The 19,521-nt window shown below is 42.7% G+C and overlaps 1 protein-coding gene across 1 annotated transcript in view; it reads right to left on the bottom strand.

The window, feature by feature from the left end:
* Nucleotides 1-19,265, bottom strand: part of Eeig2 (EEIG family member 2) — a 58,135-nt gene extending 38,870 nt beyond the window's left edge. Inside the window, exon 1 of the mRNA XM_070006169.1 lies at nt 18,977-19,265. Within this exon, the coding sequence (XP_069862270.1) occupies nt 18,977-19,113 (137 nt within the window). The 5' untranslated portion in view covers nt 19,114-19,265. The remainder of the gene's footprint in view (nt 1-18,976) is intronic.
* Between the last annotated feature and the right edge of the window lie 256 nt (nt 19,266-19,521).

Genomic DNA, 19,521 nt, shown 5'->3' with positions numbered 1-19,521 from the left:
TTACACAGTTACTTTTTCAATACCCCAGGGTCAGGCTTCTACCCAGTCTCCTCCACTGAAAATTGCCACCTATGAGCAGCCAAGTGCAAAATCTGATGGACTCCTTTTAAAGAATACTTGACCCTTTTTACACAGTGTGTGTGTGTGTGTGTGTGCTGGTACTAGGACTTACACTCAGGGACTGGGTGCTGTCCCTGAGCTCTTTTCCTCAAGGCTAGTGGTCTACCACTTGAGCCACAGCACCCCTTTTCTGGAGTTTTGGCAGTTAATTGGAGATAATTGTCTCAATGGCGTTCATGCTTGGGCTGGCTTTGAACCTTGATCCTCAGATCTCAGCCTCATAAGTATCTAGGATTACAGGTGTGAGCTACTGGAGCCCAGGACTTTCTACACATTTTAACTGCAGTCCCACCTCTTTCTATTTGTGATTATTTCTTCTCAGTTTAATTTCTTTTTTTTTTTTGGTCGGTCGTGGAGCTTGAACTCTGGGCCTGGGCGCTGTCCCTCAGCTCTTCAGCTCAAGGTGAGCGCTCTACCACTTGAGCTACAGCGCCACTTCCAGTTTTCTGGTGGTTTATTGGAGATAGGAGTCTCACGGTCTCTCCTGCCAGGGCTGGCTTTGAACTGGGATCCTCAGATCTCAGCCTCCTGAGTAGCTAGGATTACAGGTGTGAGCCACCAGCGCCCGGCTTCAGTTTAATTTCTGTCTCCTTAAAATTCTGACCAAGCTTCTGTTCTTGGATTATAATTTACATCAGAAGTTTTAACTATTATGCATATATTGAGAATTTATAAATCTAAGTTTTTTTTCTTTAATCTTTGGCAGTGATACTTGGTACTCTTGGCCTCTAGTTAATGCTTTAAGCCTCTGAGATCTTCTGTCTACCACGGTTCTCACTAGCAGGCTAGTTACTTGCCATGCTAAGTTAAACCAATCACATGGTTTGCCCAGGAGCATATGTGGCAGAGACCCCCAGCTGCTTGCCAATCAATGTTCAGCTTCTCTTTCTCTTTAACAGACTGATTCTATTCTGACTGGCTATTTAAGAGCATATTTTACAAGCCTCCCTGATAGCTAGGGAGAAGTACAGATGAAGTATAAGCTAATGAGGTGTAAATGGAGGTTGCTGGGTCTGACTCTGGAAAGACACAGTAAAAGAGGGTGATGGAGATGTATTTACTCTTTCTTCCCCTGACTGGAAAACTCTAAATGACAACAGTTAAGGATCTATCAAGTAGATAAGTGCCAGTGGATCACACCTATTATCAAAGGCTGAGATCCAGAGGATCCATGCCAGATCAGACAGAAAAATCCATGAGAATGAAGCAAAAACTTGGGCTGGAGATATGGCTCTGAGTTCAAATGCCAGTTCTGCCAAAAACAAAGGAATATAACAAGCCATCTTGAACCATTAGGCTACCTTCAAATAACTGTTTGACTATTAGTTACTTCATGAGTTTGAATTCAGGGCTTTGTGCTTTCTAAGGAGGCACTCTACTACTTGAGCCATGCCTTTAGTCCACAAAGAAACTTTATTGAAGAAGAAATACAGAAATAATAAAGGCAGGGGCTGAGAAGGTGGCTCAGTGGTAGAGCGCTTGCCTTGCATGCCTGAGGTCCTGGGTTCGATTCCTCAGCACCACATAAGCAAAAAGAAAAAAGCCGGAAGTTGCACTGTGGCTCAAGTGATAGAATGCTAGCCTTGTGCTGAAGAGCTGAGGGACAGCACCCAGGCCCAGAGTTCAGGCCCCATGACCGGACCCCCCAAAAAAATAAAAAAAAAATAAAGGCAGAAAACAGAGCCCAGCATAATATTATTGTGGACACATAAAATACTGTGGACATAATCTGTAATCCACAGTAAAGATTTAATAAATATTGTTTGATCAAATGAATAACTGAAGTCATTTGTGAGTCTAAATGCCTGGTAATGTTACTGCCTAACTCTTCAGAAGATGTGACCTTGCCTGTATCCAGCATCATTACCCTCATTTAACCTCTTATATTTCTTCTGTCAACTAAGGAGCTTCCTTACTGGTACCAGCTCACATCTACCTTCCTCAACCCTACCACAGAGCTTCTTTCAAAACACAACTGTGTTAATGACATTCCTCACTAATGCCCCATATTTTATAGAATTAAGTCCAACTTTCTTACCATGGCATCTCCATGATTAAGCCCCCAGCAATCTTTTAGTCTTTTTTTTTTGGTTGGTTGTGGGGCTTTAACTCTGGGCTTGGGCGCTGTCCCTCAGCTCTTCGGCTCAGGGCAAGCGCTCTACTGCTTGAGCCACAGCACTACTTCTGGTTTTCTAGTGGTTTTTATTGGAGATAAGAGTCTCACAGACTTTCCTGCCCTGGCTAGCTTTGAACTGCGATCCTCAGATCTCAGTCTCCTGAGTAGTTAGGATTACAGGCGTGAGCCACAGGTGCCCGGTATTAGTCTTACTTCTTGATCTCGTCTATCCTCATTCATTCTATTCACTCCATCCTGGTTCTCATGTGTAGGCTGTGTTCACCAGGTCTGCTTTCAACTTTCTGCACTCACCGGTTTTAATTTGAACTCATTTCATTTAGTTATTAGCCCCTTTAGAAATCTTTCCCCAACTCAACCTTCTCATGGAAGCCTGGTGTTCCCTATTACCTGGTCTGTCTTGGCTCGCTTGACAACCTTAGTATCCTCCCTTCCTTATCCTAGAGCAGGATCACGGGGGTAGGGCTGGGAAACGCTGTGACTTGGCTTCCTCCAACATTCCACTCAGCCTTCAAACCACAGGATAAAGTCTCTGATTTTCTTTTCCTTGCCTTGTTTCTGATAGATTCTTCTATATTACATCTATTTCAAACAAACATTGCAAATCAATTTTAAAACTATGTAAGGTTAAATAAATCACTCCTCTGCCCCACCCTCTTTAGTACTGAGTGAACACTGAACCCCAGGACCTTGTGCATGCTACACAACCATGAGAGCACTCAGCTACATCCCTACCACGTGATGTCCTTTCTTGGTAGGAACTCAAGTAGAAACATGTGTTAAAATATGCTTTGTAAGTTTTGTAGTATCAAAACAATAGCCCTAGATTATTAAACACTCTCTAAAAAAGGTTTTATTGGCATGTCTAAGGCCGTTATTCATACTTTTTTAGAGTCTTGAGTATATACACACTGCTATGCACACACGCATACACACAAATGTACAGACAGCTGGCCAAACCAAACAAACTCAAAAAGTGACAAAGTTAGTCTGTGACAGTTTGTTATAGTGATGGGTTACCATGGAAATACATGCAGATTACTTGGCAACCCAGACAAAAGTGACATTAGTAAGGACTTTCCGTTAGGTGAGTCATTTGTTTCCTATGAGTTTTATATGGTTGCTTAACCACTTTCAAGAAATAAAGCAACAGAATATGATGTGTGTTGACATGTGAAAGGCCAAGTTATGTCTAAGATAAAATGGCAAAGCTGCTGAATGTGATTTAAAATAAGCAGAGGACCTACACGACAATGTTGCTATGGCCATGTTCATACTTTGAAATAGTGGAGGGAAAGTTTAGAAAGTTGTTAAAAAATAAAAGTAATATTAGAATAAAAATGGATCTAGTTTTTGTGATTGCTTATTGGGCTAGAAAATTACATTATTCATCATTCTCAGAATAACTAGGTACATCTTTGAAACTGTGCCATGTCTTGGTAATTCAAAATATTTTAAACTTTGTAAAAACAAGTGATAAAAAAAAAAAAAACAACCAGAAACTAGCTCTACTATGAGGAATGCAAGCTGTTTGCCAGATAGTATTACATGAAGTTAAGAGCCAGGGGGTTTGTGCATACTCCCTGCCCTCCCTCCCCGACTGCCCGTATCACAGCTAACACCTCTCTTACCCTCCACATTTCCAGTTCCTCCTATGAGAAACAGATGTGTGCAGATCTCAGAGCACACAGGAATTTGAGGAGACCTAGAGATTATTCTAGCATCCAGAGCATTATCTGGCTTACAGTATATCTCAATAATGTTAGAAGTTATGATCAGAGATGTCTGTATTCTGGCAGAATGAAATAGTAGTTAAACTTACAAGAAGAGAAATGTCTGTTTTAATGGTAATAAAGATTTCTCATTTAAATGGCATGCAGATTGTTCAGAATAAAGGAAACCTTTGGGAACTATAACTGAAAAAATACTAAAATATTTCAAAATTCTGAAGTTAAAATTAGATCTATAAAACTGTGATATATGTGTGTGTGTGTGTGTGTGTGTGTGTGTGTGTGTGTGTACTAAAGCTTGCACTCAGGGCCTCTTGCTCAGCTTTTACCACTTAAGGCTGGTGGTCTAGCACTTAATCCACACCTCCACTTCTGGTGTGTGTGTGTGTGTGTGTGTGTGTGTGTGTGTGTGTGTGTGTGTGTGTGTGTGTGTGTGTGTGTGTGTGTGTGTGTGTGTGTGTGTGTGTGTGTGTGTGTGTTTGCGCGCGCACGAGTGTGTGTGTGTGTGTATGGTTAACTGGAAATAAGAGTTCCTCAGATTTGTTACCCTGGCTGATTTCAAACCTAAATCCTCAGATCTTAGCCTCCTGAGTAGCTTTAGAGGCAGAAGCCACCAGCGTCTGGCTATAATTTGTCTTTCAATTGCAACACTAAAAATAAAGGAATCTGTCAGCTCTAGAGGTATTTAAGTAAATGCTATGAGGAAAAACTGAACACAAGAAGTCAGTCTGTCTGTCTGTCTATCCATCCATCCATAATATCTATCTCAATTTTAATAAGGTAAAAATCTTGCAAGCATACAGGAAATCAAAATCATGGACTATGGCATCCTGCAAAAGGCAAAACCACAGTAAGAGGATCAGGGTTTGGCAGACAAACATAATACCAAAGGAGGAACATACATTAGGGTTGTTGTTATAGGAACATAAGTATTCCTTAAAATTCCAAGGCCACCAAGATGTACCTGGAAGACATAGATACGGAGAAGACTGTAGCATGCCTACATTCTTGAGGTCAAGGGGCAGACATGGTGGCTCATTTCCATCATCCCAGCTCCTTAAGAGATACTGGGTCTGGTGCTGCAGGTCTGTTACCTCAGCTCAGCAAGAAGCATTAGCAGCGTACTTGATTACTGCAGATACAGCTGTAAAGTACCTAAAAAGGACTTGAGGGATAGCTAAAGTGGTAGAGTGTATGTCCAGCCAAACATTGAGTTTAAACAGAAGTATTATAAGAAGAAAATGAAAGTATACAATGAGACAGTAACAGTTTGGGAGTATGACATAGCACGGAGCACTTGAATGACAAACTTGAGTGCAAAAGACTCTATGCTGGCTGTCCTGTAGTCCTTGTCACCATGAGGTTGCAATGATGCACTCCCGCTGATGAGGTAAATCAGATGCTCAGTGGCACGATCTAGATAGATCCCTGCATTTTGAAGGGGGCTGGGAAGCAGCTGGAAGGCATCTTTGTGTGACTACAAGGATAACACTGGGGAGGATGTGTAGCAAAGGACTTTACTGAGCACACTTGCTGGGATGCTTCTGGCAAGACACAGCCCTACTCTGCAATTTCCTGCTGATTCGATCACAGCACAGGAAGCTTCATTCGTGTTCGTGCATTCCAGAGCATATGTGACCTGTGTGACTGTGGGGACCCTGCATCCCTGGTGGGAGCTGTGGCTGAGTGCAGGAAGTAGGAATGGATGGCATGTGCAAGAAGCTCTGATGCCAGTGGCAAAAGTGATGGTTTCTATGGATGTTTGCCGTTTCCTGGCTACATATTTCCTGGCCTTCACATTACACAGTGATCCTGTCCAGAGACATGATGAGTGCCTGTTCTTTAAGGGTGCTTAATCTTTACTATCTACTGATCCCCTGTGATCTGTCTCTTAGACTGCGCCTTTCATCTGTGAACAGGCCCCAAGCTAATGTTCTGTCTTCTCTATTCAAAGCAAAGGACAGAGGAGACTGACCTTTTTTGACAATGAATGTATCTCTAGAAGAGTCCTGGCTGAACCCAGCATCTTCCCCAGGAAAGCCCTGGGAAAGTAGGGTAGGTGAGTTAGAGAAACTAGAATAAATGTTTAAAGCAGCTTCTTAGTTACTTTGTTTTATTTTATTATCTTTTTTGTAGGTCATGGGGCTTGAACTCTGGGCTTGGGTGCTGTCACTGTGCTCTTCAGCTCAAGGTGAGCGCTCTACCACTTGAACCACAGTGCCACTTCCGGTTTTCTAGTGGTTTATTGGAGTAGGAGTCTCACAGAGTTTCCTACCCAGGCTGGCTTTGAACGGCGATCCTCAGATCTCAGCCTCCTGAGTAGTTAGAATTACAGGTGTGAACCACCTGGCAGCTTCTTAGTCACTTTGAATGTTGAACTGGTGTGTGTGTGTGTGTGGCAATACTATACCAGCAGAGAGTTATATGGCAGCTTTATTTTGCCCAAGTTACCTTAGCAAATAACATTTTTCAAATACATTTTGCCTAATGACCAGTTGGTCCTGATTTATTTTCTCAAATGAGGAAATGGTTAGTGCTGATATCACAATTATTACTGAGTTCCTGGTTACTTATATGAGAAATGACAGTTTTTAGCTATATGTAATTACAAATGCTTGTTGTCTAGAGTACTAGCTTTGATGATCAAGGATTCATTTCCATTAATAAAATGTATAAAGGTAACACAGTTGCTTATAAAAGAGACCTTATTAATTTAGCCTAAAGCAAAATTTTAGAAACGCTTACCTTCTTTTGCTAGGACTACTACTGAGACCTTTTCTAACTACTTTCCTGGGGCTGTTATTCTAAAACAGTTTCTGTTTTGTACATAAAGAAAATAATGCCAGACACTGGTGACTCAGGCCTGTAATCCTAGCTACACAGAGACAGATCTGAGGATCCTGGTTTGAAGCTAGCCTGGGCAGAAAAGTCTGTGAGATTCTTATCTCCAATCTACCAGGAGAAGAATTTAAAAAGCCAGAAGTGGAATTGTAGCTCAAGTGGTTGAGAAAAGAACCAAGCAAAAAGGCAGGGCCTTGAGTTCAAGCCCCACCCTCCACCACAAAAATCAGAGTGAAGTCCACAGGACAATCCAAGCATGTCCAAGCAAGATGTTCATCTTATGATGAACACTTTCTTGCTCGGGCTGGTTTTGAACTGCAATCCTCAGATCTCAGCCTCCTGAGTAGCTAGGATTACAGGCATGAGCCACCCAACACCTGGCCAGAGGTGATATTTTAAAAGTAAAAATTTTACGGGACTCTGAGCTGGCAAAAAAAAGATTAATGATGATAAAATGATAATTTTTAAACACGTTTTTTATTGTAAAAATAGTGTACAGAGAGAGGGGTTACAGTTACATGAGTATGGTAATGAGTACATTTCCTATTGAGCATTGTTACCTCCTCCTTTGTTTTCTCCCTACTATCCTTTCCCTCCCCACCTCCCCAACTCCTCCCTCTCTCCCACAGGTTGTAAAGTTCGTTTTCAACATAGTGTCTTGTACATCTCATTGTTACAATGGGTCAACCTGTATCCCTATTTAAGCATTTTGTTTTTTCCCTTCCCCTCCCCAAATTAGAAAAGTGTATATACAAGACGCAGGGCACCAGAAAATGATAACAATTTTATACCCCAGCACTGAAGAATTCCTAGACACTGCTATTCAGATATGGTTGCAGTCTGTGAACAGGAAATGTATAAAATTTAACTAGGAAGAAAATGTCAATAAATGACTTTATTCTGATGCTAAGTTGTGATGAATAAAGCAAACACGCAAAGTCCAAGTCAACACTAAGTCCCTTCCTCATTTCACACAAGATAAGCCATGGGTGTGGGCCACATTCTAAGCCACAATGCTTGGAAATAGCATTTGATTAGGAAAGATCTGCTAATTTCTTCTGAAGCCAGTAATTAGGGTTTAGGACAGAAAAAAAGAAAACACTACTTAGTATGTTTTCTGCTACTGAGGTGGACTTTCAAGCATCAGTTTCCTTTAAAAATATTTAAAATACTATTTTCTCGTTCAGTATTTCTCTGCCCCTAACTTACAATCATATTCTAGCCCTTCTCTAAAAACAAACACATAAAGGCTGGAGAGGTGGCTCCATGGTAGAATGTTTGCCTAGCAAGCAAGAGGTCTTGAGTTCAAATTTCAGTACTGTCAAAAAAGAAAATGTAGAGTTCATGCATTTCAGCCACCTCCACACCCTTGGCCTGGACAGCTGTATACTGCTCTCCTGAAGTAATCTCAAACTCAATATTCCACTCTCTGAACATCCTGAAGTAATCTCAAACTCAATATTCCACTCTCTGAACACAAACTCCAGCTCCAATAAAGCACTACACAATCATTCCTTCCACTCCTGACTCTGGACCTCACTGAGGTGTCCCTTTCCAACTTTCTGTTTCCCTGATTCATTTTCCAGCCTGCTGCCTTATGCAATCTAGAACACCCCCCAAAAAAGATTCCTCACATTCTTTTCTTACCATTGCTCTCAATTACCTCACCTCTCTGGCCTTTCCATGTACAGTACCTGTACACTTCTAAACCAAAACAGATCTTACCATCTATTTTCTCCTAACCTTAGCAGCACCACTGAAGACAACTGATGAATGTGCTGTCACTGAAATCTTCTGTTTTAACATTTCGCTTGGGCCAGGCCGTTGGCTCCTACTTGTAATCCTAACTACTCAAGAGGCAGATATATATCAGAGGATTGCAGTTCGAGGCCTCTACTTCTATTGTTGGGATTACAGGCCACATGCCATCACGCTCAGCTATTATTTTTAATTGTTGAAGCTCAAGTGACCTGTCACTTGAGAATTCTCTTCAACCTACAGATCTTTACAAGTCTTTTGTGACAGAATGAGCACAAGTCTAGACATCTTGAAATGCCTACTTCTTCTCCCTCTCTCTACGTGGCAGCAGTTAACAAAACCACTATCCCCACCACGTCTTTAACACAGCTGCCTCTTGCCTATGGATGCTCCTGTCATTCTGCTCTTGACATTCTGCTCTATACCTTGGCTCTAACTTAGACTTTGCTAAGGAATTCTTTTCCATAATACTCCCCCCCCCCCCCCACCATCCTGCACATCTTCAAAAGGAAAAAGTCAAATACTTTTTTTCTCTCCATCTTCTCTTGTACTTACGTATGTAGCTGTAATTTTTACACACACGATTTTTCAGAAAGGTAGTTAAAAGAACAAATATGGTATAAAATGACTGGTAAGTAAGAGTAAGAATTGAAGAGAAAAATCACAGTTGGATAGTGAAATGGGTTTTCATCTACTCACAAACAGCCAGAGGGTATTCAGGAGCAATGGAGAGAAATGAATGGGTGGGGTTGTAGGTTGCCAGATGATGAGCCATTATGGTTTACCTAGATCCTGAAGAATGGATGGAATTTGTATTGACTAAAGGAAGGGAGAAGAGGAGGGAACAGCACACAGAGGAAATGAACATGCATTCATATACATTTGACAACTAGAAGCTGAGTAGTGCTGGCTAAAAAGAGGGTGGTTTCAATCATAGAAACAGGGAGTTAGAAAGGGCCTCAGGAATCACCCAATGACACTGGGTGACAAATGTGACACTGCTGACAAATAGTAGTGAGTTAGCCTATTCACTACTGTACTCTTCTCAGTGTTTTATGGGCAAGGTAGGGATTAAACAGAGGAAACATGCCTTTCCCTTTCCCCTATCCTCACACTCACGGCTGGAAGAAATTTCAATGTGGGGTGAGCTAACTTAGTACCTGGAGGTGAGTTATGCCCTGAGAGCAAGATAAAAGGAATTCCAGGAGCCAAGCACCAGTGACTCATGCTTACAATCCTAGCTACAAAGAGGCTGAGATTTTAAAAAAAAAAAGCAGCTGAGATCCAGAGGATCATGGTTCAAAGTCAACCTGGACCAAATGTCTGTGAGACTCATCCACCAAATAATCATCAAAAAGCTGGGCTAGAAGCAAGGCTCAGTTGGAAGGATGTCAGAGTAACAAGCAAGATGAGCAAGCATGAGAACCTAAGTTCAAACCCCAGTACGCTCCCCTCCCAAAAGCATATTCCTGAGTATTATGTGGATCTTGCATACACATCATCTTGAAGCAAACAGAAACTGGTCAGGTATGGTAACCTGTTTAGTGATGTCATCTTATTGGAGTCAGTTCCCATGATTGGCATTCAGAAAAAGTCACCTTGCATAGATGTGTCTACTAATCTTTTCTAAAGCCTAAAATTGGGACGGATACAACATAAAAAGTGCAGACAATGGCGTAGTGGGTATCTGGAACCAGCCTACCTCCTGGCTCTGCACTTCCTAGCTGACCAACTTCCAGCAGATGCCTCTTCTAAGTGCTGGAAATTGTTTTTTCAACAATAAAAAAATTTTTTTAATTTAATTTGATATTTGTGAACATACTGTACAGAGGGGTTACAATTACATGGGCAGGATAATGCGTACATTTCTTACCAAGCATTGCAGCCTCCTCCTTTGGTTTACCCTTCACATCCCTTCCCTTCCCAGCCTCCCCCCTCCCCCCCCAAATCCCAATCCTTCTCCTTCCCCCCTTCCCCCCCCCCCCCCCCGCCCCGCACCTAAAATTTTTTTTTTGTCTTTTGTCTCTTCAGGTGTAAAATGAGAGTAATAACAGCAGTAAAGATGGTGATGAGTCACATAGACCAAGATGCTTTGTATTCATAAATTAATATGTTGAATTGAATCTCCCGTATATAACTAAAGATATTAGAAAAAAAAAGTATCATTTTATGGGCTGGGAGGTTGGCTCAGTGGTAGAATGCTTGCCTTGCATGCATGAGGCCCTAGGTTTGATTCCTCAGCACCACATAAGCAGAAAAAAGCTGGAAGTGGTGCTGTGGCTCAAGTGATAGGGCACTAGCCTTGAGCTGAAGAGCTGAGGGACAGTGCCCAGGCCCAGAGTTCAGCCCCCATGACTGACAAAAAAAAAAAGTATCATTTCATAAAAGAAATTATGGCAATGATGGTATTAACATTAGTGATGTGGGAGCAGCAGCAGCTTTAGATTAAGGTAAAGGCTTAGAAAGTACATTGGGAAAGTGCTCAAATAAATGTCAGCTGCTAGTTTGACAGAGCTCATAATGTGAATTGATCTGGGAAGGATGGTTTGTATCTGTAATCCTAGCTACTTAGGAGGTAGAAATTGAAAGGATCACAGCTCCAGGCCAGCCTAGGTTAAAAATAAAGAAGTTCATGAGGCCCCACTTCCACAGAAAAAGCTTGGTATGGTGATAGACATCAGATCCCCAGCTATGGGGGCAAGTATAAATAGAAGGACTGAAGTCCAAGCCAGATCAAGCAAACACCAAGACACTATCTCAATAAAATAACCAGTGCAAAAAGATCTGGAACTGTGACTCAAAATAGTAACTTGCCTAGCCTATACAAAGCCCTGAGTTCAAACACCAGTACCATCACACACACACACACACACACACACACACACACACACACACACACACACACACACACACACACACACACACACACACACACACACACACACACACACACACACACACACACACAAGCCAGGGCAAAAAAACTCACTTTCCAATGTTTACTTATTACTTATTTACATTAATGTATAGTTGACAAGTAACAATTGTATATACTCAGTGCAACTCATTCTTTGATGCATGTAGACATGGTAAAATAGTTAGATCCAGCTAAGTCAATTCCCATACTCTGTTGTTTTTAGAACATTTCCAGTCTATTGTCTTAGTAGTTTGTGCAACAGAGTAACTGCAGTAATTATGACACACAATGGAGCGCTGACACATATTCATCTGATCTAACAGAAACTATTTCCTTTGACCAAACAGTTCCCCATATCTCCACCTCCTGCCCCGAAACCACCACACATTCTCTAGTTCTACTTTGCCTTTTTCATAGTCCACATAGAAATGACATTACTTAATATTTGTCTTTCTGCACATGGCTTTTTCATTTAACATGAAGTCTTCCAGGCTGATCTACCTTGTCACAACTGACAGGATTCCTTTCTTTTTAAAGACCACTGAATATGCCACATTAAAAAAACAAAAAAACAAACAAAAAAAAACCCCATTCGTCTGCTTCTGAACATGTGGGCTGTGTCAATGTCTTATTTGCCATGAATAATGTTGTAATGAACACAAGAGGCAGCTATCTCTTCATATCAATTTAAGTTCCTTGGGATATATACCTGGAAATGGGATCGCTGGGTCCAGGGTATACAAAAGTTGTGCCATTTGGTCAGATAATGTTTTCTAATATAGTTACTTTTTTCTTTTCTATTTCTCTCTCCTTCCTTCCTCCCTCCCCCCCTCTTTCTGTCTTTCTCTCTTCCTCTTTTCCTCCCTCCCTCCCTCCCACTTTTCTCTCTCTCCTTCCTTCCTTCCTTCCTTCCTTCCTTCTTTCCTTCCTTCCTTCCTTCCTTCCTTCCTTCCTTCCTTCCTTTCCTTCCCTCCCTCCCTCCCTTCTTTCTTGTCTTTCATGCTGGTCCTGGAATGTGAACTCATGGCCTGGGTACTGTCCCTGAACTTTTGTGCTCAAGGCTGGCTCTTTACCACTTGAGCCATAGCTATATAGCTGGCTTTTTTGGTAGTTAATTGGAGATAAGAGTCTCATGGGCTTTCCTGTCTAGGCTTGCTTTGAACCACAATCCTCAGATTTTAGCCTCCTGAGTAGCTAGATTATAGGCATAAGCCACTGGCACCTGGCAGGATGAGTGACTTTTAATATTTGCTAATGATTGAACTTTAAAATCAATTTGATTCAATGAAGGAAAAGTCAGTAATAATATCATAGGCCTTAAAATTTTACATCCATTTTATGAAAAGAGAACAATAGAAACTGTTATAGGAAGGGGTTGGGGTGGTAAGGCAAAGTGATGGGGGGATGAGATTGATAGGAATATAATGTATGCATGTATGGAAATACCACGCCCCCTTCTATAGCTAATCCATGCTAGTAAAAACATACACCATATACACATATATGTAGCTTATATATGTATATATACTAAAATATTAATAATAATCATTAACTCTGGGTGTTATTTATGAGTATTTTTTGTTCTTCTAATTTTGCTTTGCTAAATGTTTCCACATAAGCCTTTATTATTTTTGTAATAAGGAAAAAATGACACAATGTGCAGTGAATTAAAATCTTGAAAACATCAAAATGTTCTCTGGCAAAAAAAAGTCTTTTGTCTTGTTTACAAAGTAAAAGATCCAATACACAGATGTGCTCATCAGCTTCCCGGACGTACTCTGTATTCACGTGTGTTTTGCCACAAGTTCATGTGAAGCTTAGAAAATTATTTAGCTATCAATATACACAAACAATGAGCAAAATAAGCCAGGCACTGGTGGCTCACACATGTAATCCTACTACTCAGGAGGTTGAGATCTAAGGATCACAGTTCAAAGCCAGCCCGGGCAAGAAAGTCCGTAAGACTCTTATCTACAATAAACTTTTAAAACAAAAGCCAGACGTGGAGTTGTGGCTCAAATGGTAGAGCACCAGCTCAGGAGCAGTGCACAGCCCTAAGTTCAAGCCCCAAGACTAGCACAAAGAACAAAATAACAAACATGAACAAAATAAGACAAACTAGAAAATCAAAAAATATGTAGAAAAAATTTTTGCCTCCTACCAAATATGAAGCCCTGAGTTCAAGCCCCAGTACTGCCAAAAAAAGAGAAGAAAAAGACTCACTATAGGACAGATTTCTTCCTTCTATTGTTTTTCAAACAGACTAGAATTAAATATGTCCTGACAGTCTTAATAGGCCTCAAAAATGCTTTAAATGCTTTATAAAGGAAGGACTCTGGAATGATTCAAATAAATAAGACATTATTCTATTGTTCTAAAAGGGCTTCAGAAATATTTTAGTAGGTGGTAATTTGGTTTTAGTTGAGTGGGCCACTATAATTGTACAATGTATTTTCCAAACGTCTTATAAACTATAAAAATTTACATAAGATCTCACCATTTACCCTGATCATTTTTTGTAAGATTTCCTACAAATAAATACCTTTTAGTCTCTTTTTATTTTTTTAACCTCTTTTACTGAACAAACCTCCCAAGGAGAAACTAGATCCTTCTAAAGCCATTTCTCCCTAATAATCTATGAAAGGACAAAACAGTGTAGGGAAATTCTAAATGAGGAATCAGCAGGCTTGCAAAGCTCCAACACAGACCAGAATGTTAGAAATCCACATACCAAAATACTCCAGCTGCTTAGCAGCCTCACTGTCAGCTCAAAGGTAACATGCCAAGCACACTCCAACTGCCAGGTAAAACTCTCTCCTCAAAATGAAAAAAAAAAAAAAAGGCACCATCCTGACTTCTTTTTTCCAGGAGACACCTGGACTTAGGTTCTCTTTTAGACCCATCCTAGGTAATTTTCTCAGCCTCCTAATTTGTCCCCCTCAGAGCTAGGTGAATTTATTACTATTTGAATCCAAATAGCAGCAGACTGCCAGCCAACTTAAATACCACTTTTCTCACATCACAAATCTGTTCAAGAGTTTTGTTTTGTTTTTTGAGTTGGGTGGGTGATGGCGGCTCACACCTGTAATCCTAGCTACTCAAAAAAAGCTGCAAAGTGGAGCTGTGGCTCAAGTTGTAGAGCACCAGCCTTCAGCAAAAAAGCTAAAGGACAATATCTAGGCTCTGAGTTCAAGCCCTAGGCTACACACACACACACACACACACACAGACACACACACACACACACACACACACACACACACACAGAGAAGAGAGAGAGAGAGAGAGAGAGAGAGAGAGAGAGAGAGAGAGAGAGAGAGAGAGAGAGAGAGAGAGAGAGAGAGAGAGAGAGGGAGGGAGAGAATCCTGGATTGCATTTTATACTAAGAGCAGTGGAATACAAATTCTTTGTAATGTAATTCAAAGCGTTTCCCCTCCCAATCTTGCCTTCTGCTTCTTTTCGATGTGAACTCTGCCATGAGTGGATGTAGCAACAGTGCTATTATGATCTTGCTGAAGCTATCCTCCTAATATTCCTCCAGGTGTGTACAAACCATCCTCCCAACAAGTTCAACTAAAGCCCTAAGAGGATTTTAGTAACCAGTACGTCACAAATCAAGTTTTTCTTTAGGATTTCAGCAACACTCACTCACTGATTAGGCAGTAAGTCATACACTCTCCCCCTACCAAGCAATTATACATCTATGATCTAATTTCTGTAAGTATGGGCCACTCCCCCTGTGAACCCTTCTATCCGCTGTGGGTCTCATAGCTCCTGAAAGACAGCTAGAAAGCAGGAAATGCTTAATAAACTTGCAGTCAACAATCACCTGCATGTTTAGTTTCTGCATAAAGCCAAATAGATGTGTGTGGGACATTTTGTATATCTTTAAGACTATTCTCTAACAAAAATGAATATTATCTTGTGTTTATGACTAAGGATCTCCAAGACTATTCCATTCCTTAGGAGACCTAAGATCTCTGCATATGATTGCATCATGGCAAAGCTATACTACAATGAAAGGATATAAAGAGGAATTTATACATTACTTCATTTCTCTAGCATCAAATTGTGACTTGTGCTGTCTATCCGAGAAACTCATTAGAGACTCAGGGCCCAAGGTTTTTTGGGGTCAGCACTTAGTCACTCTCTGCTTAGCACAAAGATTATAGACTCCCAGAAGATGTTCACCATAAATGTCACCGTAAGTCACTGTCATTGCATCATGTATAGATGTATTTAGACCATGTATACAACTATTTACCATTCAGGGTTCCAGATGTAAGCCAAAGGCCGCCTATGAGGCAGACCTTTTGGGCTATGGTCATGGCTCAAGTGGTAGCATGCCTGCCTAGCAAAGTGAGACCCAGAATTTAACCCCTAGTACAATATGAATTATTAGTTAAGTCTTTCTAAGTACACCAGTCTTAGGTCAATTCTTTCACTTATAATTACTTTCATGTTTTTTTTATGGTTTTGACTTACAAGGCATCTGATTTTTCATTTTTTTCTTTCTTTTTTTTTTTTTGTACCATTCCTAGGGCTTGAACTCAGGGCCTAGGCACTGTCCCTGAGCTTATTTTGCTCAAGGTTAGCACTCTACTACTCGACCACAGCACCACTTCCAGCCTTTTCTGTTTATGTGGTACTAAGGAATCATGCATGTTAGTCAAGCACTCTACCCAGCCCCAAGGGATCTGATTTTTAAACATTGAAATCTAGTATTTATAATTAGATGCAGGGCCTAGACCCACACTCACTAGTTAAAAGTTAAGGGGTTTTGAGATAATTCACTTCATTTTGGATTTTTTTTCTTTTTCTGATAAAATGAAGTATTTTTCTTAAATCAAGATTTTATGGTTTTCATTTTATGGTAAAGGAATTAAGCAGAATATCTAAAGCAAACAGACCTTCTTTTGAGTGGGTTCCTGGTCTCCTCTTTAATAAACAGCTGCCAAAGCTGTTTTAGATATATCATTCTACTAAATCTTCCACAGTCCTTACTATTTAAGAGTTGGGCTTTGAAAGCCTAAGCAATCCCATCAAGGTGCACTATGGTGGAATGAGGATTTAGGCTTAGGCTCATTTCATTCTAAATCCTTGTTCTTAGCTGTCTACCAGTTCTCTCTGCCCATCCTTTTTTTTTTTTTTTACTATCACTTAACAACCACACAGATATTTTGTTTGTTTGGCTCTACAGAGCACAATTATTAACCTTATTTCCCATGATCAAAGCCAGAATTTTGTTGGGAGAGAAAGGAGTAAATTAAACACAGGATACTCAACTTTTTCATTCTCAAGTCTTGCAGAGCACAAATCAAATTATACATACTGTACTTTAAATTAGTAGGAAGCTGCCTATTCAGATACTCTGCAACACAGAACATATTTTTCCCCTTCTATCTGACATCACCCTTTTTAAAATTACACCTGTGTCAGAGCCTTGTCATTATACATATCAGGGAGGGGGTTAAAAATTCCATTTATTTCTCCACAAAAGGAGACTCCCTGCTGCATAGATTTGCTATGAGAACTACATGAGATAGTATACTTAAAAGGTCCAGTGAGCACATTTGGTGAATGATAAATGACCCACTGATAACTGACGTTGAGGGGGAGGTCCTAGACCAGTATCCTGACCACCAGGTGTCAGCACTGTGCCAAAAACCCACCAGTAACTGCTCCAGGTGGGGTTAGGACCCAGCAGTAGCAGCACAAAGTGTAGGCCTCAGGGTAAGGCTGTTAACCTACAGGAGGGCAGGCTTGCCTGGCACCCTGAGATCCATCTCCAGTATCACCAAAACAACAAACAAACAAACAAACAAACCACTTCACTTACATGATATTCAGGATTGGCTTAGGTCTTTCAAAATTCAAGGGCTGGTATAATGTTTTCCGATACCCTTTAGTGTTCTGTTACAAATGTGTTTAAGATGATGGTAGTATAATTAATTAGCTAAGTATCTATAGATATGTCATTAGTTTAATTGTGAAAGTTATTCTCAATGGGCTATTTTTTTATATATTTAGAATCAATAGTGCTTCATATTTCCTTTGGTTTAGCCAAATAGACATTTTCTGGTGCCTATAAGTTTCATTATTGCTACAGTCAACAATTTTTCTAAATTCCACAATCCACTGACATTACTTCTTGCATATTATTAATGAGATGATATATTAAAAAGTTTACAATAAAACTAAAATCTATGACCAGTACACTCAGCAAAATAAACAACTCTTAACCCTTCTTGACTTTAGGAAGTTAAACATTCAAGTACGGCACAGGTGGCTCACACCTGTAATCTTACCTAACCGGGAGGCTGAGATCTGAGGGTAATGAAGGTTCGAAGCCAGTCCTAGCAGACAAATCTGAGGGAGCCTTATTAACCATTAGCCAGCAAAATGCCAGAAATGGCATCAAGTGGAAGAGCAATAGCCTTGAAAACTAAAAAGAGCGCCAAGCCTTTAGTTGGAGGCCCTCCCCCCCCCCCAATTCTTCAAGTTTTCTGTTTCATTAAAAACAAAAACACAGTGTCAATCAGTGAATAGCACTGAAATCAGCCCAGGAGCGGGCCACGTCTGGTATTCCTGTAACCTGTTCAGCACTCTCGCAGAGTGCCTCTGAAAACGAGGGCAGTGCCTAGGTTCTCAGTCCTCCTCAAGGTGCCCCAAGAGTGACCCCCTTGGAGACTTGGGTGATTTTACGAGCATCATAACCGGAGCCACAGCTCTGTGATGAGACATGGGCTGCCATAAACACTTGCCAGGAACACTTGATTCATTTCAAGGCCGGCCCGGCCTCCCCCAATCCCCATCCAGGGGCGCCCCAGTCCGGGGCGGGGTGGGGTGGGGGGGAAGGAGCGCGCCAGGGGCACAGAAGTCAGATCAACCACAGGCCGGTGCCAAGTGGGCGCGCTCGTGGAACTGGAGTAGTTTGGATCGTTATGGTTTCCTCCTCCCCCACCACCCCCGCCCCAATAGTCCAAGTTCCATTTTGCATGTTTACAAATACGGACCCGTCTTATGAGAACCCACAAGCATCCTCTCCTGGCCATCACAGCCATTCCTAGAGAAGGGGGAGGGGGGGTAGGGCATGAACCATCTGGAGGAGGCAGGCATCAAAGCCGGCCCAGAGGAGCCCATCTGGAAGCACTCTGTGACCCCCTGATGCTCTTCCTTGATTTCGGTCTCACCCCTGCCCGGGCGGGGCCCAGGAGGGGGCGCTGTCCACCCGTCCAGCCCGGGGTGTGTGTGTGTGTGTGGTGGGGGGCACCGAGAGGGGAGAGCTATCCACGCACCCACACCCCGCTGGGGTGGGGGGGAACCAAGGAGGAGGAGGCGCGGTCCACCCGGGCCAGCCCCGCTGGGGGACCGAGGCGAGGGCGCGGCCCTCCCGGCCGGCCCCGCGCCGGGGATCGAGGCGGGCGGGTTGGCGGGGGGGACCGAGGCAGGGGGCGCGCGGATGGGCGCCTCACCTGGAGGACTCGGCGGAGAAGCTGCCGCCGTCCAGCAGCCGCATCTTGCAGAAGAGCACGCCGTTGACGAAGGGCACGGAGGAGAGCTCGTCCAGCTCGAAGTCCACCTTGAACTTGAACTTCTTCTTCTTCATCATCGTGAAAGCCGGGCACCGGCGGGCGGGCGGGCGGGCGCCGCCGCCTCAGCTCGCCGCAGCCCCGGATCCGCCCGGCCCCATCGCCGCCGCCGCCGCCCGGGCCCGCGAGGTGTTGGCGGGGGCGCGGCCGGAGCCGCTGCCGCCACGGCCGCCTCTCGCGGCGGTCCGGGCTGGAGCGCGGCGGCGGTTGCGGAGCGCGAAGAAGCCCGGCGGCCCGCGGGGAGCGGGGGCGCTGCAGCTCGCTCCGGGGAGCGGACGTCCCCGCGCGGTGCAGCCGCCTCCGCCTCCGCCGCCGCCGCCGCTGCTGCTGCCGCCGCCCGTCTGCAAGCAGCCAGGGGCGAACTCCCAGAACCTCCGCCGCCGGCGCCGCCGCCGAGGGGCTTGGGGCGCCCCTAGTGGTCGCTGCCG

This window comes from Dipodomys merriami, unplaced genomic scaffold (assembly GCF_024711535.1).
Source record: "Dipodomys merriami isolate MVZ:Mamm:240054 unplaced genomic scaffold, mDipMer1.0.p SCAF_7, whole genome shotgun sequence".
In the NCBI taxonomy this organism is placed as follows: domain Eukaryota; kingdom Metazoa; phylum Chordata; class Mammalia; order Rodentia; family Heteromyidae; genus Dipodomys; species Dipodomys merriami.
Note: the sequence above shows the minus strand (reverse complement) of the source record. Positions and strands in the feature narration are given on the sequence as shown.